At 47.4% G+C, this 19,542-nt stretch overlaps 2 protein-coding genes across 3 annotated transcripts; both read right to left on the bottom strand.

Moving 5' to 3' along the window:
• Positions 1-220: 220 nt before the first annotated feature.
• snrnp70 (small nuclear ribonucleoprotein 70 (U1)) lies at positions 221-9,218 on the bottom strand. The gene is made up of 10 exons (XM_086288208.1): positions 9,004-9,218; positions 8,524-8,677; positions 8,373-8,435; positions 6,391-6,445; positions 6,238-6,302; positions 6,072-6,134; positions 4,239-4,320; positions 1,499-1,600; positions 1,238-1,337; positions 221-1,156 (listed from the first exon to the last, which is right to left on the bottom strand). The coding sequence occupies exons 2-10, from the start codon at positions 8,668-8,670 to the stop codon at positions 433-435; spliced, it is 1,401 nt and encodes a 466-aa protein (XP_086144334.1). The 5' UTR covers positions 8,671-8,677; positions 9,004-9,218; the 3' UTR covers positions 221-432.
• A 1,454-nt stretch (positions 9,219-10,672) lies between these two features.
• On the bottom strand, positions 10,673-19,183 carry scaf1 (SR-related CTD-associated factor 1). Of its 2 annotated transcripts, none has more exons than XM_086288206.1 (6): positions 18,847-19,183; positions 14,398-17,903; positions 13,613-13,695; positions 13,118-13,432; positions 12,808-12,936; positions 10,673-11,991 (listed from the first exon to the last, which is right to left on the bottom strand). In XM_086288206.1, exons 2-6 carry the CDS (start codon positions 17,804-17,806, stop codon positions 11,833-11,835), a joined length of 4,095 nt encoding a protein of 1,364 aa, XP_086144332.1. In that variant the 5' UTR covers positions 17,807-17,903; positions 18,847-19,183; the 3' UTR covers positions 10,673-11,832. The 2 variants fall into 2 exon arrangements, with proteins under 2 accessions (XP_086144332.1, XP_086144333.1); XM_086288207.1 differs by lacking the exon at positions 18,847-19,183 and adding an exon at positions 18,659-18,810.
• Positions 19,184-19,542: the final 359 nt, after the last annotated feature.

Raw genomic sequence — 19,542 nt, 5'->3', positions numbered from 1 at the left:
TAAGTCACATCTTTATTAAAATGTCCTTGCAAATATTACCAACAGCAGGCGATTAATAAAAAGGAATAAACAGAAGAGCTCATAACTGCCACAACACTACATCTTCAACCTGACAGGATGCTCATCGGGACACATTTACCAAAGTCACGTGGCTGCTAGATCTGGAAATTAAAACGGCTACACCATCGACCCATTTCAAAACAAAGTTTATTTGTGTCTGTTTGTTTGTTTTTTTTTTGGGGGGGGGGGGGGACTACAACCAAAACCATCGCTACAGTAAAATGAGAGTGTGATGTAGTGGCACACGTTAGTGGGGTCATGTTGAGCGTACCATGACACCAGGTTACAGAAACAGACTGACAGGAAGGCTCTGACATCACAAAGGTCAACGAACACAGACGGTGTACGAGACGCTCCGACGGGCGCTTCGTTTCAATACTCGTCTCCTGCAGCCTCCATCTTGTAGCCATTTTCACTGGAAACGTAGCCATCAGCTGACGGCGCAGACTGCTGGCCCGCCATCATCCCATCCTGGCTGTATTCCTCCATCTGTGGCGGCACTCCTCCATCATCCTCGTTTACCATGTCGTCTTGAGGGCCCACGTCATCTCGCAGGGAGCTGTGCCGTTCCTCTCGCCGATCGCCCCTGTCTCTCTCGCCACGCTCCCGTTTGTGCTCCCTGTCTCTGTCCCGATCTCCCCTGCGTCTGTCCCTGTCCCTGTGGCTACGCCTTCTGTCCCTGTCCCTGTCTCTACGCTCCTCTAAGCCCTCACTCGCTTCTCCCTCGTGCTCCTCCAGCATGCGCTCTCCGACCTCGGGGGCAGCTTCTCCTTGGCCGATCTCCTCCCCTCCTTCTGGCCCCTTCGCCCTGTCCCTGTCTCTTTTACGATCTCTGCTCCTGCTCCTTCTCTTCCGGTCTCGACTCCTCTCCCTGCTCCTGCTGTCTCCTCCCGATGCCGCCCCACGCTCCCTTTCGCGATCTCGACGCCGGTTACTACCACTGTTGTCCTCTGCTGCTACGATCTGTCGGTCCCTTTCTCGCTCCTGGGAACGGGTGTGGCGACGGCGTTCGCGAGATCGGGACCGGCGACGCTCTCTGTCCTTGTCCCTGTCCCGTTCACGGCTGCGTTCCCTCCGGTCTCCACGGTCACGGTCACTGTGGGCAGCACAGTTGCAATAAGTATTTACAGCAGTTTGTATTTTTACGTCAAATTACAAATGTAGAACGAAGACCCACCCCCCAAGAGGACGGTCGTCATAGCGTGACGCGTCATCTCGACCAGAGTGCTTGATGTTGACATCAGCGCCGCCTCGCCTGGTGCCACCCAGTCCACCACCTAGACAGAGAAACCACAAACATTTCTAACATGTTCATGAGAAGTCCGCTTTCTTCAGGCGAATGTTTACAGCGCCACCTTGTAAAAACAGAGGCGCTGCACATTACAGTCCCACAGTGGAGGGACGCCTAACGGCGAACAACTTAGAAAGCAGTGCTCACCTAGCCTGCGAGGACGCCACCCTTTGACAGTACGTCCTCTTTCCACGTCCACCAGGACCCTTCTGCCATCAATCTTCTTCCCGTCAGCATGCTTATAGGCGGCTGGAGAAGAGTAACGGGAAGAGGGAAGATAAAAGGTGAGGAAAGGGAGCGAGGGAATATGGCTAAGGAAACAAACAGTGCATTATTATACTGACCAGGAGCAGGCGAAGCCGACATGGCTGCTCTCTGGGCAAAAGTCGAAGGATAATGGGAGTAGACTTCCTTCCACCCGAAGAGTGATTGTTACATTACACCGTTTCTTTTACTTACTCGGGGTCCTACACCAGCTACACCAAAGAGCTGCTGTTTGATAGACTAAGGTGCTGTTTCATAAAGCTGTGGCATGTTTGGATTCACTGCTGCTAAACCTTTGTGCCACCCGCTGACACGTCTACAATAAGACTTTGTTTTCTAGAAGATTTAAATGCATCGAGCTGTTGGTAAAAAGCTGCAGCAGCTTCTGTTATTACACAAAGCTGCTTTCATTTACAGGTTTACTGAGAGCAACATACAGTAGGAACATCAGCACCTGGCAAACTGTCCACTCGTGTACCACACAATGTTATGACCCATGTTGACTGATGGAAGAACGTGCCACGGTCCAGACTAAGCTACTTGATGTGTGGAGCCAAGGCTAAAACGTTACCATCCATGAAAGGGGCCTTACCAAAACCCTCCAGACACAACATAATTTCACTGATAAGAGTTCAGAAAGGCTCAGGCCGAGCTTTAAGGCCTCACTAAAGTACCTCCACACCACGACAGTGTCACAGCACATCTACTTACCATACCCCGAACCCTTTCCCTCTTCAAGAAGGATTTTACCACCAGTCCTACTGACATGGACCACGTGGGGAAAAGGAAACGTGGAAAAATATAAAACAAAAACCCAAAACAAACAAAACTGGGCTTCTTTGCAGGACTGGCTTTATCACAACTCCAACCTACTGAGAAAGAAATGTTCCTAACACTGGCATGCCATGGATGTGTAGGCTGAGATGCATTCAGTGCGCAGATGTTATAAACTGGAATTGTAAAAACTAGCACCTGGAAACTTTGGCCCCGGGCGGTCATTTCCTGTTGCATTTACTGTCTGCTGGATACGCAGTGACAATCATTAAAGCTAAGTGAGAGCAAGACTGAGAACCACAACGGTTTGTTTGTGGCTGCGCAAAGGGGCTGATCACATGACCCCGACAAGCCTGGTTGAGGGAAGAAAACCCAAACTGGGGGGCTCATACACGACACTCGGAAACTTCAAGTGAATCATGTTAAAGATAGTCAAAGATGTTTTGCAGCCCCTGCACTAACTTATCCATTTTGTTGGGGACCCATCCTGGAACACTTATTCTTTGAGCTGACAGCACAGGAACCTCTTGATTAGCGTGTGGAGCTTCACTCTTCACTGTGATGAACAACAAGATTATCAGTAAATAAATGATGAGATTAAAGCTTTTTGGTGACAGTCTGCAGTTTGTAAGGCTGCCAAGTTAAGCATTGCAGCAATTTAGTGCTGTGCAATGAGAAAGACTGCAAACTCCACGTCACAACAAACTCCAGCTAATGCGAATGGCAGCCATTTAATCATGCGTGTGGCTCTCTCAGGCTCAGCTACCACTGCCTTCATTAACCTGAGGTGACATTTAGGACAGGCGGTCGGGTGCGTTCAATGGTAAAAGTCTGAATAAAAGCTCTTTAGGGTCTGCAAGAAGACGCTTTACCCATTGAACCCTATCCCTATGTAGGAGATGGAGGGTGGAAAAAAATCTTACCCATCATACAAACCCATTATACCAACCATATACTGAGCTGTGGTAGTAGGGTGTAGATGTATCATAACCATCATCATCTGCCAGCCAGCTCTGGCCAATAGCCATCACAGATTGGCGGCTGCAGTGGCAATGAGAACAACATACAGTTAATACACTGTTTACCCCACATTCCCCATCAGTTCATCCCCTGCTCCAACTACACAACTGTGATTCAGCAACTCTGGTCTTGAAGAGCTGATTGCACCAACATCCCAGAATGGCGTCATTGTGTTCGATGACACCATTCGACTAAAGAGACAGTATTTACTGTGGCATCGCCACCAGCTTAACGTATCTCGCTAGTGTGGAAAGGCTGAATTAATCTCACCATGACCAGGGTTGAAGACCACCGATAAAAGTTTGTAAAACGTGGGCTTTGACACATGTCTGGTAAAAAACCCATTCAATGCTTGGTGACCAGTCTGACTATGTGCTTACCATTATAGTCCAACCGGGAGAGCTGCTCTTCCACAAAGCTACAAGGCCTAACAGTTAAAAAGACAATGTGCCTTTGACAGGCAAAGATGTTCAGGCTCACAAATGAAACAGTTGACCCCGCCCCCACACACAAGATGCAAAAAAGAAAACAAGTCTTTATTGCTGAGAACGCCGTTCTTAGACCAGACTGATGACACGCAACACGCACTCTCTCACACGCACGTTCTCTCACACGCACGTTCTCACTCACACACACACACACACACACACACACACACACACACACAGCAGAGCTCCAGCACTAACCAGCAGCTGGGCTCTCACTCAGCAGCAGTCACTACAGAGAAAGCTGCTGCTGTTACAAACAGAGCTGCAGAGGAGAAATGCCCTGCACACAGTATTTGGTCTTTAAGTAACATAACTATGTTTGGGTTCATATTGGTACTCACAGTGCATGTCTCTCTCATGCTCATATTCAATGAATGCAAAGCCCCGCGGCTTCCCCGTCCTCTTGTTGTAGACTATGTAAATCTGGAACAACAGTAGAAGAAAAGAATATATCACAATATAAATCATTACCGCACATGCTTCAAATTATACGGTGATATGGATTTTAGGCCATATCGTGCAGGCCTGGGCAACAGTAACTCACATCACAAGTTGTTACAACCAAAGTAAGCAGAAGAGCATCCTGAATGTGCATGCACTGACAGCAACACGCCCACCTAGGACCAGGACACGCCCCTCTGCTGATGGCTGCTTCCAGCAGGATAACACACCGTGTGATAAAGTCGATCAGTTTCTTGAACATGACAATCAGTTCATTGTGGATAAATGAGCTCTGGGTCACAGATGTGAATCCATCAGAGTGCTACTGAAACATGGAGGAGCTGGAGTTCAGCATCATGGATGTGCATGAAGGCGATACGGACTACAGTTTGAGGAATCCATGAGTTTTTCTCTTCAGGTGAACATGGAGTCCAACCTGTTACTATCAGGGTGGACCTTATTAAGTGGCTGGTGAGTTTACGCCTGAGCGACCTGCCCAGCACGTGCACATGCGTTAGCTTGTCTTCATAATAGAAGTACTGAACACATCGTCGATCTTTGATGTTCTAAAGGTGCTACTGACATCAAAGTCAGTAACAAGGCATGCTACACACACGCAACACATCCAACCACAGCTGTCCATAAAGGATGTGTAATAACGAGGAATGGGAGAAAGCTGACAGCTGCTGTATGCACAAACCAGTCCGGTCCTCAGGTGTGGTTCTGGACCAACAAACACGGACTGGTATTACGGCATCCAAACAGCCCTTTCCCACTACTACCAGCTTGGCTCAACTGGACTTTGATCATTTTCCATGACAATCGAGTACCAGCTAATGTGCGTGGGGTTGTTATAGCAACACTCGTGGTTTCACGACACAGGAGCACGTCGAGGGAACAGCATGCCCCTGCTCCGTGTAGCTCGCTGTCAGACTCGGGGACCACGGTGTGTCGTTGTCAAGACAACAGAGGTTTGGGTTTGAATGAGCTGCTCTCCTGATTCAACGACGATGAGTTCAGTTTGGCTCTCCTGTGACCAGTTTATGGTGAAATGATCACTTCTCCACTACGGCCCAGCACTGCTGCAGAGTTTAGAGATGTTTCTGTAACCAGTGCCACCAGTTTGCAAAGGTCATGAGAGAGCTCACTGGTTCTCCTCATAATGAGACGTTCCTTGTGTGACACCTCGGTAACGACACAGCTTTGTGCAGGTTGGGATTGAACGAGCTGCCGTGACTCGGCCTTCAACACTTCATTTATGCACAGCCATGATTTCAACAGATGAGCTGTTAGTGACATCTGGAGAAAAGCTCATGTCAGAGCACCTTTAGAAAGACACTGGACTTCAACTGGACACGTGTCCAGCACACGAGCCCGACAGTCAATGCAATTATTACAGCATGTGGAAAGTACTCCAATAATCAAGAGTAACATTTGTCTTCCTGTAGAAAGTGACCTGCAACCGTTTTAAAGGCTAACCTTGATATCTTTGTTGCATGACACTGATACTGTGAGACTGCAGAACAGGCTTAGCTGGATCTGGACGGCTGGAAGCGCGGCTCAAACATCCTGTTCGATTCACCATTGCTGCACAGCTACATTTGATAGTTAAGGGGCAACACACAAGTGTGCCGATGCCAGGTGTGTACTGTACGCGACAATTGAAAATAGTAGTAACTGAATAAATAAGACATTAAGCACAACATTACTCAGACGGGACCGTGTAAACGTACCCGTTTGATGGGGCCGTACACTTCAAATTCTCGGCGAAGCTTGGACTCAGTGGTGTCATAATTCTGTAGAAAGAAGATATTTAGAGTTCACACAGACAGGTAACACCCCCACCCAACAAACCCAAGCCCAACACACTTGGGCAGGCAGCTATTTGAATATACTAACCACTCGTGCCACAAACAGAGTCTTGAAGGCATCGCCCTGTGCGTTGGGGTCATTATGAGGGTCCCCTGATAGCATGTGAACAGAAAAGCAACATTAGGCCAAATCACCACATCATGCAGCGTTTGCAGAGCGTGTGCCGTGTCAGGAACTTACAAAGCTTCAGCTCTGTCTCTACTACTGCTTGCCTCCTTTCAATCTTCTCTCGTCTCTACAAAAACAAAAGATTCACAGAAATGGTTAGTGCTCAGCTTTCTTAACGATCGTTGCTTTGTTCTCAGAAAACCGGACACATACAGACTTCACAGAGCTTCATCTGTTCTAGTCTCTTTCAGCATTGGATTAAATTCATTCCCACCTCTAAATTCTTCACAAAACACCCCATAAAGTTACAAGATGCCCGTTTCCACTGATCACCTGTCAGATGGTATGTCTACAGCCTGACTGGAGCCCCAGCTGTGGTAAATAAAGCGAACTGGACATTATTTGGAAAGAAACACTTTCTCTATAAAAAGGTCCCACAGCTGACAGTCCAAGTCAGAGAACACCCAAGCTGTGAAGTCCAAGGAGTTGTCCTCAGAGGCTGGATTGTAGGTGAAGGAGGCTGCAGAAAAACGTGTGCAGTATTTAAGGTCCCAAAGAGCACCGCGGCCTCCATCGTCTACACATGGACGACGTCTGGAACCACCAGCACTTCCAGAGCCGGCTGCCTGGCTGATCTGTGCAGCTGTAGTTGAGGGTCTTGATCAGGGAGAACCTGACTCTGAAAGAGCTCCAGTGTGGAAAGAAGAAGAAGAAGAACCAGATCCCACGGTGCTCAAACCCTGTGCTGTCCAGCAGTGTGGAGAGAAACTGGCCTCAAAACGGTTACAAATGATCCACAAGCATGAAGGAACAACACGAATGTGTGCAGGGATTTGTGTGTAACCTGACGACTCACAGGCACATGCTTCAATCCATACAAATGCAGAGCATTTATCATTCCCCCTTAATAATAAAAGCTTCATATAGAAACGTGCATTCTTTTTGTCTGATGATCTGAAACATCTCAGTGTTACACCGGGACACAGCTTACATCTGTGGATCTGTGCAAAGCTAGCAGTGTGAACCTCGTGCATGCAACGTGACGTGTGCGTATGGGGCGACTCGTGCACACATATTCAAAGTTTTGTACGTGAGCAGGAGGGACGTTAGGCGTAGTTTCAGACATCGGCATGAACAGAAAGCTTATTCAGAGAAAACGATCCAGCTACTGAAGCTAAACTTCTTCTGTGGTGTGTAAATGATTGGTTTCAGGTTCGGGTAAAAGCTTTTATAAAGTAGTTTTACGTGTGCTCACACTGCTTTGCATTTGTGTGTGTGGACTGAAGCGTGTGCTTGTGAGTCCTCAAACCCCACACACATTTGTAACCTTTTGAGCCAACTTTCTCAGCTTCTCTTCAGCTTGATTCTGCTGCAGGAAAAGGTGCCGGTGCTGTGGAGGACGCCACGGTTACTCAAAGGTCCTGGAGAGGCTGCTTCTTGATCCTTCCTCGCTCTTCAGTTTGCTCACCAGCCTCTTGTCAGGCGGATGCTGCTGCTACTGCTACATTTTTCGTTTAAAAAAAAAACAAACAAACAAACAAAAAACTATCCAACCACATCTGCTTCTAAGTGAGAAACTGCTCAGGCCTCGGTGCGTACTCTGGGAGCACTCTCTCTGATTTTGTGGTTAACAAGACTGGAGCAGCACAGGGTCAGTCAGTCACCTCAGATCTGAAATATGCCGCCTGCAGACGTTCTCTGGCAGCAGCTGGCTGGAAGCGTCATTGGTCAGAATCGGGAGGCGTCTGAGTCGATGAGGGACAGGAAGTGACTGAACAAACTGCTCTCCAGCACAGCTCCTCCCTCACACTGACTCCTCCTGTTCTCTATAAAGCTGTATAATGTACAGATCATTCAGTGACAGCTAAATGCTCCGGTCCTCTCTCTGTGTGGCTGTTTTCTTGGACTTACAGTGTACTGAATATTTCTGAATGTAATCTGAACTACTTTCTTACACGGTGCCAGTCTTACTGTGTCTGCAAAGCTGTCAGTCAAACGTTCTTCGCGGTGTCATTATGGGCTGTTGTGTGCAGGAGAACAGGTTGAATACTCACCTTTCTCTCCAGCCGCTCTTCACGGGTCTCTGCTCTTGTCGGAGGCGGGGCATCTCTCGGGTCCTGGTCAGAGAAAGGAGATATTTAACAGGACTAATGCGGGACGGAAGAAGAAGGGCTAACCAAAGCGCACAGAAGACTTTACATTCACCTCGAAATGTCTGATGAACGGGGCGATCCCACTGTAGGGCTGATTGTGGTGCTTTTCGTGGGGTAACTTCACCAGCTGAGGTAGGAAAGGTATTGGGTCCCGTGGAGCAAAGAGGGCCAGGAGGTTGGGTGGTAGGAACTGCGTCATTTTTCACCTATTGCAACAACAGGGGGATCACTTCATTGACGCTTATATGCTGGTCAATCCGGGCATTAAAGCAAGCACGCGACAGCCCCAAGAGCGGAAGTTCTCGGTACATGCTAACTGTTGTCCTGATTACGACGACACTCCTACAACCATAAGGCTAGCACGCGTTTCATTTTCACCCAACATCTTCCTTAACTTACAAACAGCACGGCAACGATATCTGAAATGTACGCGCTAACAGCTTTTACTTTAAGTCCTATCGACTTGTTTAGCGCTTAATTGAGCCTTTCGAATTAGCCACCAAGCTCACTATGCTAACATGCGGAGTCTTACCTTCTCTCCTCCAGCGTTTAGCAAATTTCAGATCATGTAGCAGAAGAAGAAGCGCGAGATCAGGTAGACCAGGTCCTTTGTGACAAACTTACTTCGACTGAAGGAGATAATATACTTGGATCTATTAGTAACAAGAATCTGATCTTCAGGGTACCCACAGCGTGCAGCGGCGACAAATAGCTAACTGTGTCGAGTTCGCAAATAAAATGGCGGGATGCCGCAAAATAACGACAATTGTCGTAAAACGAATCGTTCAGGAAATGCATTGAGTCGACATTATGATATTGTTCGGAGTGTTTATGAAGGAAAACAAAGTCAAATAGGGTGTTAATGTTTTATTAAACTTGTGTAAGCAATATATACATAAATTTCGTTTTTTAAGACCAAACCAACCCTACACTGGAAAAACGATTTAAACTTGTTGGTTAAATCTTTGACTTTAGTTAAAAAAAACTGCATTTTTGTTTACTTTTTGGAAGACTTTGATTTAGTGAGTTAATACTCTGTTAACCTTTATGATTCCGTCTTTATATCTTTATTTTCTTTGTACAAAGTTTGCTAATTGGTACGAAGTTTATATTTTCTGAATGAATAATATATGGTGCATAACTTGATTTTGCTAATAAAAAAAGTTTTGAGTCGACATTAATTTATGAAAAGAAAGACACACCCTCTGACTCTTCACAGCCTTTTGTAGCGTATGAGACAAAGCGATTGTTGTTCCAGAAAAAGTCCAAAATAACTGGATCGTTTTGGTTCCTTTGAAGATATAACCAACAAAGTCATGGATAGAGCCTGAAACGAAGCTACGACGGAATATTAGAGCTACTTTAAAAATCAAGTCAAAATATGCAGATTACAGTTGTTTCAAAACAAACCGCCAATAATTCATTTGTATTGTGCATTAATAAAATAATAACTTCACTCCCCGTCGGATTGTACAGCCCGATCCGACGGGGAGGTGTGGGAAGCGGTCGGGCGCGCCACTTCCGGCTCTGCTCTCTCCTCTCTGTCACCTTTTCTATCCCTTTGAAGAACTGAGGCTCCATAAATGCTAAAGAGGTATTATTTGTCAGTTGCAGTGAATAGAAAATAAACTGTAGGAAACTAAGCAGAAGAAAGAAGAAGAAAAATAACATTTTAACATAAACCAGTGACACTCTGGGGCCTGATCAACCCTGGCTCGGCCTCCTTGGATGAGGGTGTCTAGTAGTGATGGGATTTCCGGCTCTTTTTAGAGAATCGGCTCTTTCTTTTCGTTCTGTTGGGGACACCTAGCCTGGCACGGCACGTGCCTTCCAGATGAGCTGGAGCCGGTCAAACAGATGTGTGGTAAACGCTTCCGCCAAACCAGGAAGTAAACACTGGATATTCTGTTTGTGTGGCCACATTTAAACAGTTCGTCATTCTTGTTGCTCTTGACCAATAAAATATTAAAGTTTCCAGCCAACTACTGCCCCCTTGTGGCCAAGCGCCAAGCCTACAGGCAGCTTGACTTCATTAGGTCGGGCGCGTTTAGCTCCCATTTCATTCACGTTACATTTGTAACTTTCAGGGTTTCACATTCTTGTGTCTTTCAAATAAACTAGTAAACTAAATGAAATGGTTGTATTTCTTTTTAGCTTACGCTGGTAAGAAATGTCCAATTACACACATGAAGTTCTAGAAAATGCCACTCTTATTGGTTAAGATGATTTTAGAATTCATTTTATTCCATAACAAAGAAATGTGTTTTGGACAAATATTACACACTAATATTTGACTATTGTTGTAACATCACATCCTGTTAGTGTAGTCTGCCTGTGTCTGTTCTCTGCACAGGAATTCAACTTGGAAAATGACGTGTTAGTGGATTGTGTGTGCATTTATGTAACGAAGGTCACGTGGGACCATCGTGTAGTGTTTATTAAGAACAGCTGGGGCCAAAATAGATAAGCGATCGACACAGCTGGCCAGAGTTTGTAGTTATATACTGTCTGTTATATTATTATAGTTTAGTCTACAGGCTGTGTCCAAGTTCAGGGGCTGCAGCCTTTGAAGGACCCTGCCCAGTCTGAGGGTGGTTAAACTGGACGGTCTAGCCTGCGACGTGAGGCTCCAGCAGCAGCTACAGCTGTGGTAGACGGTCAAGAAAGTCCTGAACAGTCTCTCTATGAACAGAAACACTGACAGAGAGCAGACAAAATAAATAATACAATGTTTACCAGTGTTAAGCAACATTTATAGTGTGTTGGTCATTTTATAAAGAGACTGAGTATAACTGTCAGTCTCAGTAACATGCACAGAATACACAATAAAAGAAGTGAGAAATCAGCAGTGACCAACAGCCTACAAGCTGCCTGTAAAGACACAGGGACGCAGTACTTCTGTTTAGTATTGTTTAACTCCTTTGGGTGTGCAGCTGGGTATCACGTCTCCTCTCAGTCTGGATGTTGATATAAAGGAGAGGAGAAACATTTAATTCAATACTATTAAAAAAGGTCCTGTAATTAGTCCCACCATTGAGACACTTCTAACAAATCCAACCAACAAAAACTAAGAACTAGCCCCTTGACAAAGGTAGGATTTATTGCAGGGTTCAATCTGGGACTGAATTAGCTCACGAGTGTCTAGACAGGATCTACTTACTGAACCTTGAGTTCATGATACATTTGGAAAGGAATATTTACAACATGATTACAGCGATGAGGATACATACTTCTACATGAAAGTATAGACAAGGGAAGGTACGGAAACAATAAAATTAGGCAATGACAATCAGCGAACTGCTCACGTATTGAGTAGATTGTGGCAAAGGTGGAACATCCCCCCCCACCCAAAAGTCTTGTATTAGGCAGAGGGATGCAGGGCTCCTGGCTCCCTGTCATCCCTTTCTTCCTCGTCCATTTTGCGCCCGTGTTTACGGAAGTATTTGTAGCGCTGAACATACAGCTTCACAAGGTTGCTGACTTTGACTGGGTTGATTTCTCCAGTGCGGCTGTGGCAGATCTAAGACAAAGACACAGTGTGATTAAACAGTAACAACTCAGAACACAAGTACAGAGCTTCATTTATGGACGCACAGATCAGACATTTTGACTAGATGCTGGTCCAATCCCATCATAAAAGCTCCAATGAAAGAGCAGGACGATCCACTCAGGTGCACTGAGTGGCAGCTGATAGCTAGCATAGCAAAGAGAAAGCTAACAGTAGAGGGTCAGCAGTTACAAAGTACTCCACGCCCGTGACACCAACAGCGTTCCTTTGTGTGTCTGCAGAGTGTGACTGTTCATGTGAGGCTGCATGAATGAAATGCACACATGGTGAGTCTTTGTTCTTACGTTCTCTGGACGAGCTGCCATCGTGCTTTTACTGCTCGTGATTAAAAAACCTGATGCAACCTTATTTCACCTCACCTTTCTCTGGCCACTGAGGACATGTGTGCAGGTGTGTGCTTATAGGAAAATCAGAAGAATAGACTCGTGCCAGTGTGGATGAATACAAGCTGATCTGAGACTAATGCAAATAAACTATGCTAATAATGTCAATATTCATATATTAGTCTTAATTATTCTTAATTCATATTATTTTACTGATAAATACCAATTCACTAAATGTACATTATTGCATTTATTTGTTAATGTAGTACACAAAGGTACCAGGCTCTCAGTGGAAACATCCATAGTTTTATTGTAGAAATGCTGCATGTTGTAGCCACACTGTCAACTTGACGCTGCTGTAGCGACAAAGTGCAAAGTCATCATGAGCCATGTGATATATAAGACAGTGCTACGTGTGTGGTTGGATTTGTGTGTGAAGGCTCACCTTATGCACTGCTTTCCTGAGGATGTCTTTGTATTCTTCCTTGTTGATGTCTTTGCGTTGGTAGTAAGGCTTGATCGCCAGCTTGACCTCCTCTACTGCCCGCTCCTGTGTATGCAGCTTCTTTAGGTACTGTGCAATTCAGGTAAGAATCATGTTAAATAAAGGAACCCACACAAACAACACAGCAAATACAAAAAGGCCACAGCTAAACCCAGGGGGTGAAGCAGGACCACGGCTAAGCCCCGTCCCACCAGCACAGGCTTGTTCAGCCTGGAGGGCACACTGCTCTCATCAGGAAGTTCAAGTTTACCTTATCCGGGTCTTTGCTCTCATTGTCCCATCCAGTGTCACTAGAACTCCCAGACACACCTGTCATCCCCACAGGTACGATGGAGGGTGGAGTCTGAGCGCATCCACCAGCTATTGACGGGTGCAGATGTGAAGGTGGGGTTTTAGTGCAGCTAACCAATGGGAGGGAGCCGTGCAGAATGAACTGGGCTGGGCTCAGTCCAGGAGGTGGGGGGAGAGAGGGAGGGGGAGGAATTTGTAAGGATGAAGAGGAAGAGGACGCCGAGGGAGTGAGAACATGCTGCTGGGACTGGTTCTGATTGGCCTGTGAGAGCATCTGCACGTGAGAAAGGAGACAAACGAGTCGACGGTCATTCAAACAACAACAGGATCATCATTTCAAAAAGGCTGCACACAGCAAGGTCCCACTCTAGCACAGTGTGTGTGAGTGGCCTCCTAAGAACGTGCGCTAAAATGTTCCTCCCCACTGCAGATGAATGAAGCTCCACTGAGTCACCTGGCTGGTTGCTTGAATGAACTCTTGTGCTTTGGCTCTGCTGGCAATATTGGCCTCTTCCATTTTGAAGAGCAGAGCAGTCACTGTGAGAAACAACAGACTGTTTAGGGAAACAGACTGACAAACACACACAATCATGTTTTATAACAGGGCAGCATGATCTTTAAAACTATAGATGCATTCATATGATTGTCTAAAAGATTAAAACAGTGCTGCACAGCCCGTGCTGCCCTCGGACACAAACTGTACTGTCAGTCTACACTTTACCAGAAGCCTGGAAAATACTCCGACAGCGACCAGCAACATGTGGAAAATTTGAACCTGTCCTAAGTTTACCCCCCGTCCCTTCTGATAGGTTGTCCCATGAAGGAAAGAAGTGCTGCTGCTGTCAAAGCTCTTCTGGTCGCCTCTTTGCTGCCACTGTGTCACACATGCTCCCTCATGCACACATCTACTTTGATTAATCTGTAAGTTACTGTCAAATGTCCAACAGCATTAAAAAAGTGTTCTGATGATGTTTAAGTGCAAAGGTGAGTGAAATGCTGGCGCAGTAACTCTTCATTTTCTCCACAACACTAAGAACTACTTCAGTAATCTCATACACTTAGGTCGATGTGAAGAAATGCTAGTAACAGCAAAACCCTGTCAGTGACAACCTGGTTCAAATAGGAGAGACCATGTGACCCAACTCTGCACCCACTAAATGCCCAGCTGTGCACACTACTAACAGTTTAGTCTCTGCGTTTGAATAATGTGCCTTCTCTGCATAGGGAGAGTCAACTTACATGCTAAGACACCTCCGGTTGTGCAGTCCACCCCAGTCTGGAGACTCCAAGGAAGAGTGGGTGCAGGAGCTGGAGGGGGAGGAGGCGGCGGCTTACCAGCAGATGAAGAGGACACAGATGAGGATGGGTCAGAAGAAGACAGAGGTAGAGCCAGGGAAGGGAGACCACAGACGGTTGAGGACAAGGAAGAAGGCGAGCCCAGAGATTTTGACAGATCATCCTGACTTGGCAGCTTGGCCGTGGGCGGGGCGCTGCTGAGACCAGCTCCTTGTGAGGGGGCCAGGTTGGAAGGACTGGATGCTGGTTGTGTAGGACTCGGCTGTTTTGGACAGTCCTCAGTTAAGAAAGAAGGATCTGGAGTCTTACAGCTGCTGTCTACAGTTTGAGAGTCTGGTGAAGACTCCCTGGTGTCCCGCAACGATGGTGCAACAGCTGGCGGAGGGGTCTGAGGAGGTGACGAGGATGGTGGGAGCACACTAGTGGAGGAGGATGTGGACGAGGAGGAAGAGCAGGGTGCGGGGCCAGCTTGGCCAATATGTGGACTGACCGACTTGCTCGCATCTCCAACGCCTGACTGAACATCTAAGGAGACACCCCCACCCCAGGCTTCGGACATGACTTTAGTTTGGCTGCTGCCTCCGGCGGCCAACCCCGCTGCTTCGGCCTTTTCTCTCGTCTTCTTGGCCAGGCGGCGGCGCCGCTTTGTTACCAGAGAGGATGAAGGGGAGGAAGCTGAGGAGGAAGTGGATGTAATGGAGCTGGGTTTTGCTTTCTTGGATTTCAGTCCTGCAGGACCGGTCAGCGATGATGGCGGTGCGGATAGACCGCTGCGTTTTCCCATACTGACCAGGTCTTTACTCCGCCCACCCAGTGACAGTGGTTCTGAACAAGGTTTCAGAAAAGGTGACCTGCTTTCATTGTCCCTGCAGAACACAACTGCAATTGAGCCACCCACCACAGACCCCCCAGTACTCCCTGCTGCACCACCTGGGCCGAGAAGGTCCATGTTCAGTTTTCCAGAGCCAACCGAAGACCCCGTGGTACTGCTTACGCCTTCGCGCACCAGAACCGACACTTTAGACTGAAGCTTACCTTTCTGACTAGCACCACCTTCTTTCTTGGACTTCCCAGAGCGACTCGTGTCTTTTCTGCTCTCCTTGTCCCGATCTTTGTCTTTTTTGATCTTCCTGGTTCGCTTTGCTGATGGGAAGCCAGGGGAAACAGAGGCAGATCCGGAAGAGACCATCAGTGAAGAGAGGCATTTGCTTTTGGTTGTACTGGCAGGAGCCGAAGCTTCAGAGCGGGCAATTTTCTTTAATGTGCGAGATTTCTTTTTGGGTTCATGTCCAGTCTTGGGCGTAGCTGCAGCTTTAGGGCTGGGGACGGGAGCCTCTGGAGGCAGAGCAGCAGGGGGCGTGTCCTCCAAAGATGGGTAGTCTGAGTCTAAAGCTTCACCATCCAAAGACAACACATCAATCTCCAGTTTGTCTGAATAGCGGTCTGACTCATAGCTGTGATACCTGGGAGGCGAGAGCGACTGCGATCGGCTCTGACAACTGCCTTGTTTCCCTGCCTCTCCAGCTGAATGCCATTTTCTCTTCTTTTTACAGGGCTTGTCGGAGTCCTTTGTGGCTCTTCCAGGAGAGGATGGGGTAAGTCTCGGAGACCCGGGAACGGTGGTGGTCGTAGTGGTGGTTGTGACCGTAATGGTTCGCTTAATAGCGAAGAGGTCAGACCCACTGAGGTCTTGGATGGACGGAGGTATGACGGGACGACCGTCTCGTCTCCTATCCCTGTCACGTTCCCTTTCTCTGTTGCCTTCTCTCTTTTCTCTGCTTCTTTTGGACCGCTCTGAAATGCCTCGCTCTCTGCTCCTTGAATGATGTTTTGCCTTCCTTTCCTTCTCCCTCTTTCTGGAGCTAAAATCTTCATCCCGTCCATCTCGCCTGTGGCTACTGATGCGATTGTGTTCCCTCCCTCTGTCGGTGTCTCTGTCCCGATCTCCAGTCCGGCTCCGGTGTTTATCCCTTTCCCTCTCTTTGTGCCTTTCTTCAGACAGGCTGGAAAGCGACCATCTGGTGTGGCCATCTCTTCTTGAAGAATTGCAGGACCGTGAAGTCTCTGGGCTGCTGTGCCATCTTTTCTTCCTCTTCCGACTGCTGCTCCTGCTGCTCCTTCTGCCTTTATCCTCTTTGCCCATCTTTTGCGCCTTTTTCTTGTTCGACTCCTGAGCCCACTCTTTGCCTTTCCTTCTCTTTTTTCTTCTAATCTCCTTTTCTCCGTCTTTTCTATCTTTGCTTTTTTGCTGGCTGTGGCCCTTGGAGCTTTTGGAGGACTTGCAGCACTTGCCACCCTGATCTTCAGGAGGCGTTAAAGGGGACGAGGATGTAGAGGTTGGAGGATGAGAAGGAGGCGGTGGTGGTGGTGGTGGCGGCGGCTGGGGAGAGCAGGGTGAAGAAGCAGGAAAGGAGAGATATCGTTCCTTCCTTCTGCTGACCAGCTTCCTTCTCAGATCCTCTACTCCTACCACAGGCTCATCCTTGAGCTCGCTGTCTACTTCCCAGCTGCCCTCTGTGCAAACGGACACAAAGCCATCCCCATCTAGCACTCGGAAGATTCGCTCTGGCTTTGACCCAAAGAAGGAGATGCTGGGAGAACTCAGGGGGAGGGTTTCCTCTACAGGTCTCTTACTGCTCCCATCTCTTTCAATGGCTCCAACTATCTCGCCCTCCTCTATCTCAGAGTGATCTGAATCAGCTTTCATGGTGCTACAGTCCACCCTCCTCCTCAGAGGGAGCTGAGTGCTCAGACAGGCGCTTGGAAGGTCAGTGAAGGTGTCCGTGGAATCTGGAGGTTCCTCCACCTTCTCCTTTTCTTCTCTTATAGTGTTTCTCTTCAGTACCCTTGCTTTGCCACTCTCATCATCAACATCTGACGCTGGGGAACCCGTGGGGTCAAAAGGATCGTATTTCTCCCCTTCCCCCACCTCCTTCATCTCAGTTCCTTCTTTTGCTCCATTATTTGGATTGAAAGGATTGTACATCACCCTTTTCCTCTCCTGTTTTTCACAGTCAGCACTTTGTTGCATTAAAGTGTGAGGCAAACAGTCTGAGGAAGCGGTACTGCATGTAGGTTTGGAGAGAGACTGCGTAGCTATAGAGGCAGAGCTGGAGGAAACCCTGGCTCTCTCTGTTCCATTGAATTGGCTTTTTACATGGCTGGGATAAACTGATGTGTTGGCACATATAGAGGAGGATGTAGACAATGGAGAAGATGGACCGGTTGAAGGAGATGATGCAGAAAACGAAGGTGAGTAGGAAGGAGGGCTCTTTGAGGTCTCTTCAACTCCACCTGGGGAAGAGAAGGCCCTAGGCCTCCTTCTGAAGCCTGATGCCAAAGTCAAGTCCATGAGCCAGAAATACTGGTGGGTCAGAAAGTGAGGGAAGTAATACTGAGACACCTAGGGCGTGGCAGGTCACACCAGAAAACAGGGCTCAGGAACCAACCTTGCAGGAAGAAAAGAACATGTGTCACTTTACGTTACAATATAATCCACGTGGAAAGGCTCCCTGGAGAGCCTACGATCCTGACACATGAATATCATGGAGGATCCTCAGACTGTTTCTACAGTTGTGTTGTCAGAGTGAGGGCATGTCTTCAGTACAGAGAAACTAAGAAAAGACTGACTGAACAAATTTGAATGATATTATTGTTACAAAGAGCTAAATATGCTTCTGCAGTCGGGACTCGGTTTGGAGTCCAGTCATATGAAACAGAAGACCCGAGCCAGTCTGAGGGGTCCGCCGAGCCCCACTGCGCTCTCACCAGGGTGAGCTGAGAGACGGCTGAAGGCAGCCGGAGGAGGAGTGGACCCCACACCGGATCAACAGACACATTTTTCAGTCCACGCTCACTGAACACAATCATTAAAAACTGCGCAGCACATGACTGCGTCTCTGTTGTTTACACGGTGGATTACACGGTACCGTCGTTCTCCTTCTGTTGGGATGCTTACGTGATTTCTGAGTTGTAAAAGAAGAGAACAATATATTTAGCTTCCATATCAGGGACTCACTTCTCAGTGCTTGTCACAGATAGCATTATCATTAGCTTTCCGTGGCGCGTTGGTTGCTTTACAAAACATCTGTCCGCCTTGCGTTTTGACCATTAGCTTCATTATGTGTAATGCGGATTTGTCAGCGGTCGCACACTCGATTGATTATCAGACGCTAAAAATGTCTGGCGGCAGATTTTCAGTTACCCATGCAGCTAATTAGCTTAGCGCAGCTAGCAAGGAGAGCAGTATGTTGATGGGTTCCCTTCATGCCGGTCGCCTTCTGTCTCAGGCCAAAGCCACCGCTTCACATCTACTGGCTGTTACTTTGTCAGACATTCAGTCAAACCACGAAATTAGACATATGCTGCTTTTTGTGGTGTTTAAATACGTACCAGGGTTTAAAACGGGTCTGTTCCACCAGTCACCGCCATCTTCCCTCCCGTGAAACCGGACGACAAAGAATGATGGGAAACGGAGTGAATATCAGGTGGTGCGAAAGAGCCGCACACGTCATTAAAGTTGCCTTTGAGGTGCCGTGCTCGCGACACTGTTACACATTTTAACAGAACTACAAAGTGGCTTTTTAAAAAGTGTCTCTTTGTAACAACTAATTCATTTCTGCTGTGACTGGTTTACAGACAGCTGTCTGAAGTCTGCTGCCTAAACCCGGACTTATACTTCACTTCACTTCTACTTACTGCTCCCCAGGTAAAAACACCTGTTACTAAAGAAAGGAGACCGTAGCTGTTCAGCACATCCAGGCTCAGCTGGCTTTGAACATCACCCGTCCACCCAGTGTCTGTCCCAGCTGCCATAGAGCCCGGACAGGCCATCCACCTGCTGCAGGGCTAACACTCATATGTACACTTGTGATGATGACCATGCATGTTTTTGGACTGCAATAGCACAGTGGCGTGAACAGAAAGAACCCACACAGACATAAGAACTTGCTGTCCAGTATGGCCACAGCAGTGCGGGGAGGTTTTTTCCTCATATCTTTAGAATATAATTTCACATGAAAAAACTTTTTTTAAATACTAACCTTGCTGCCTTTTCTTAGGATTGTTTCTCCTTTTAGCTCTTCAGTA

Source organism: Aulonocara sp. 'chitande type north' Nkhata Bay, linkage group LG4, assembly GCF_057382095.1.
Source record: "Aulonocara sp. 'chitande type north' Nkhata Bay isolate Kocher_YH1m ecotype deep benthic linkage group LG4, A_spYH_male_GT1.1, whole genome shotgun sequence".
Lineage (NCBI taxonomy): Eukaryota > Metazoa > Chordata > Actinopteri > Cichliformes > Cichlidae > Aulonocara > Aulonocara sp. 'chitande type north' Nkhata Bay.
This window is presented reverse-complemented; position numbering and strand designations above follow the sequence as displayed.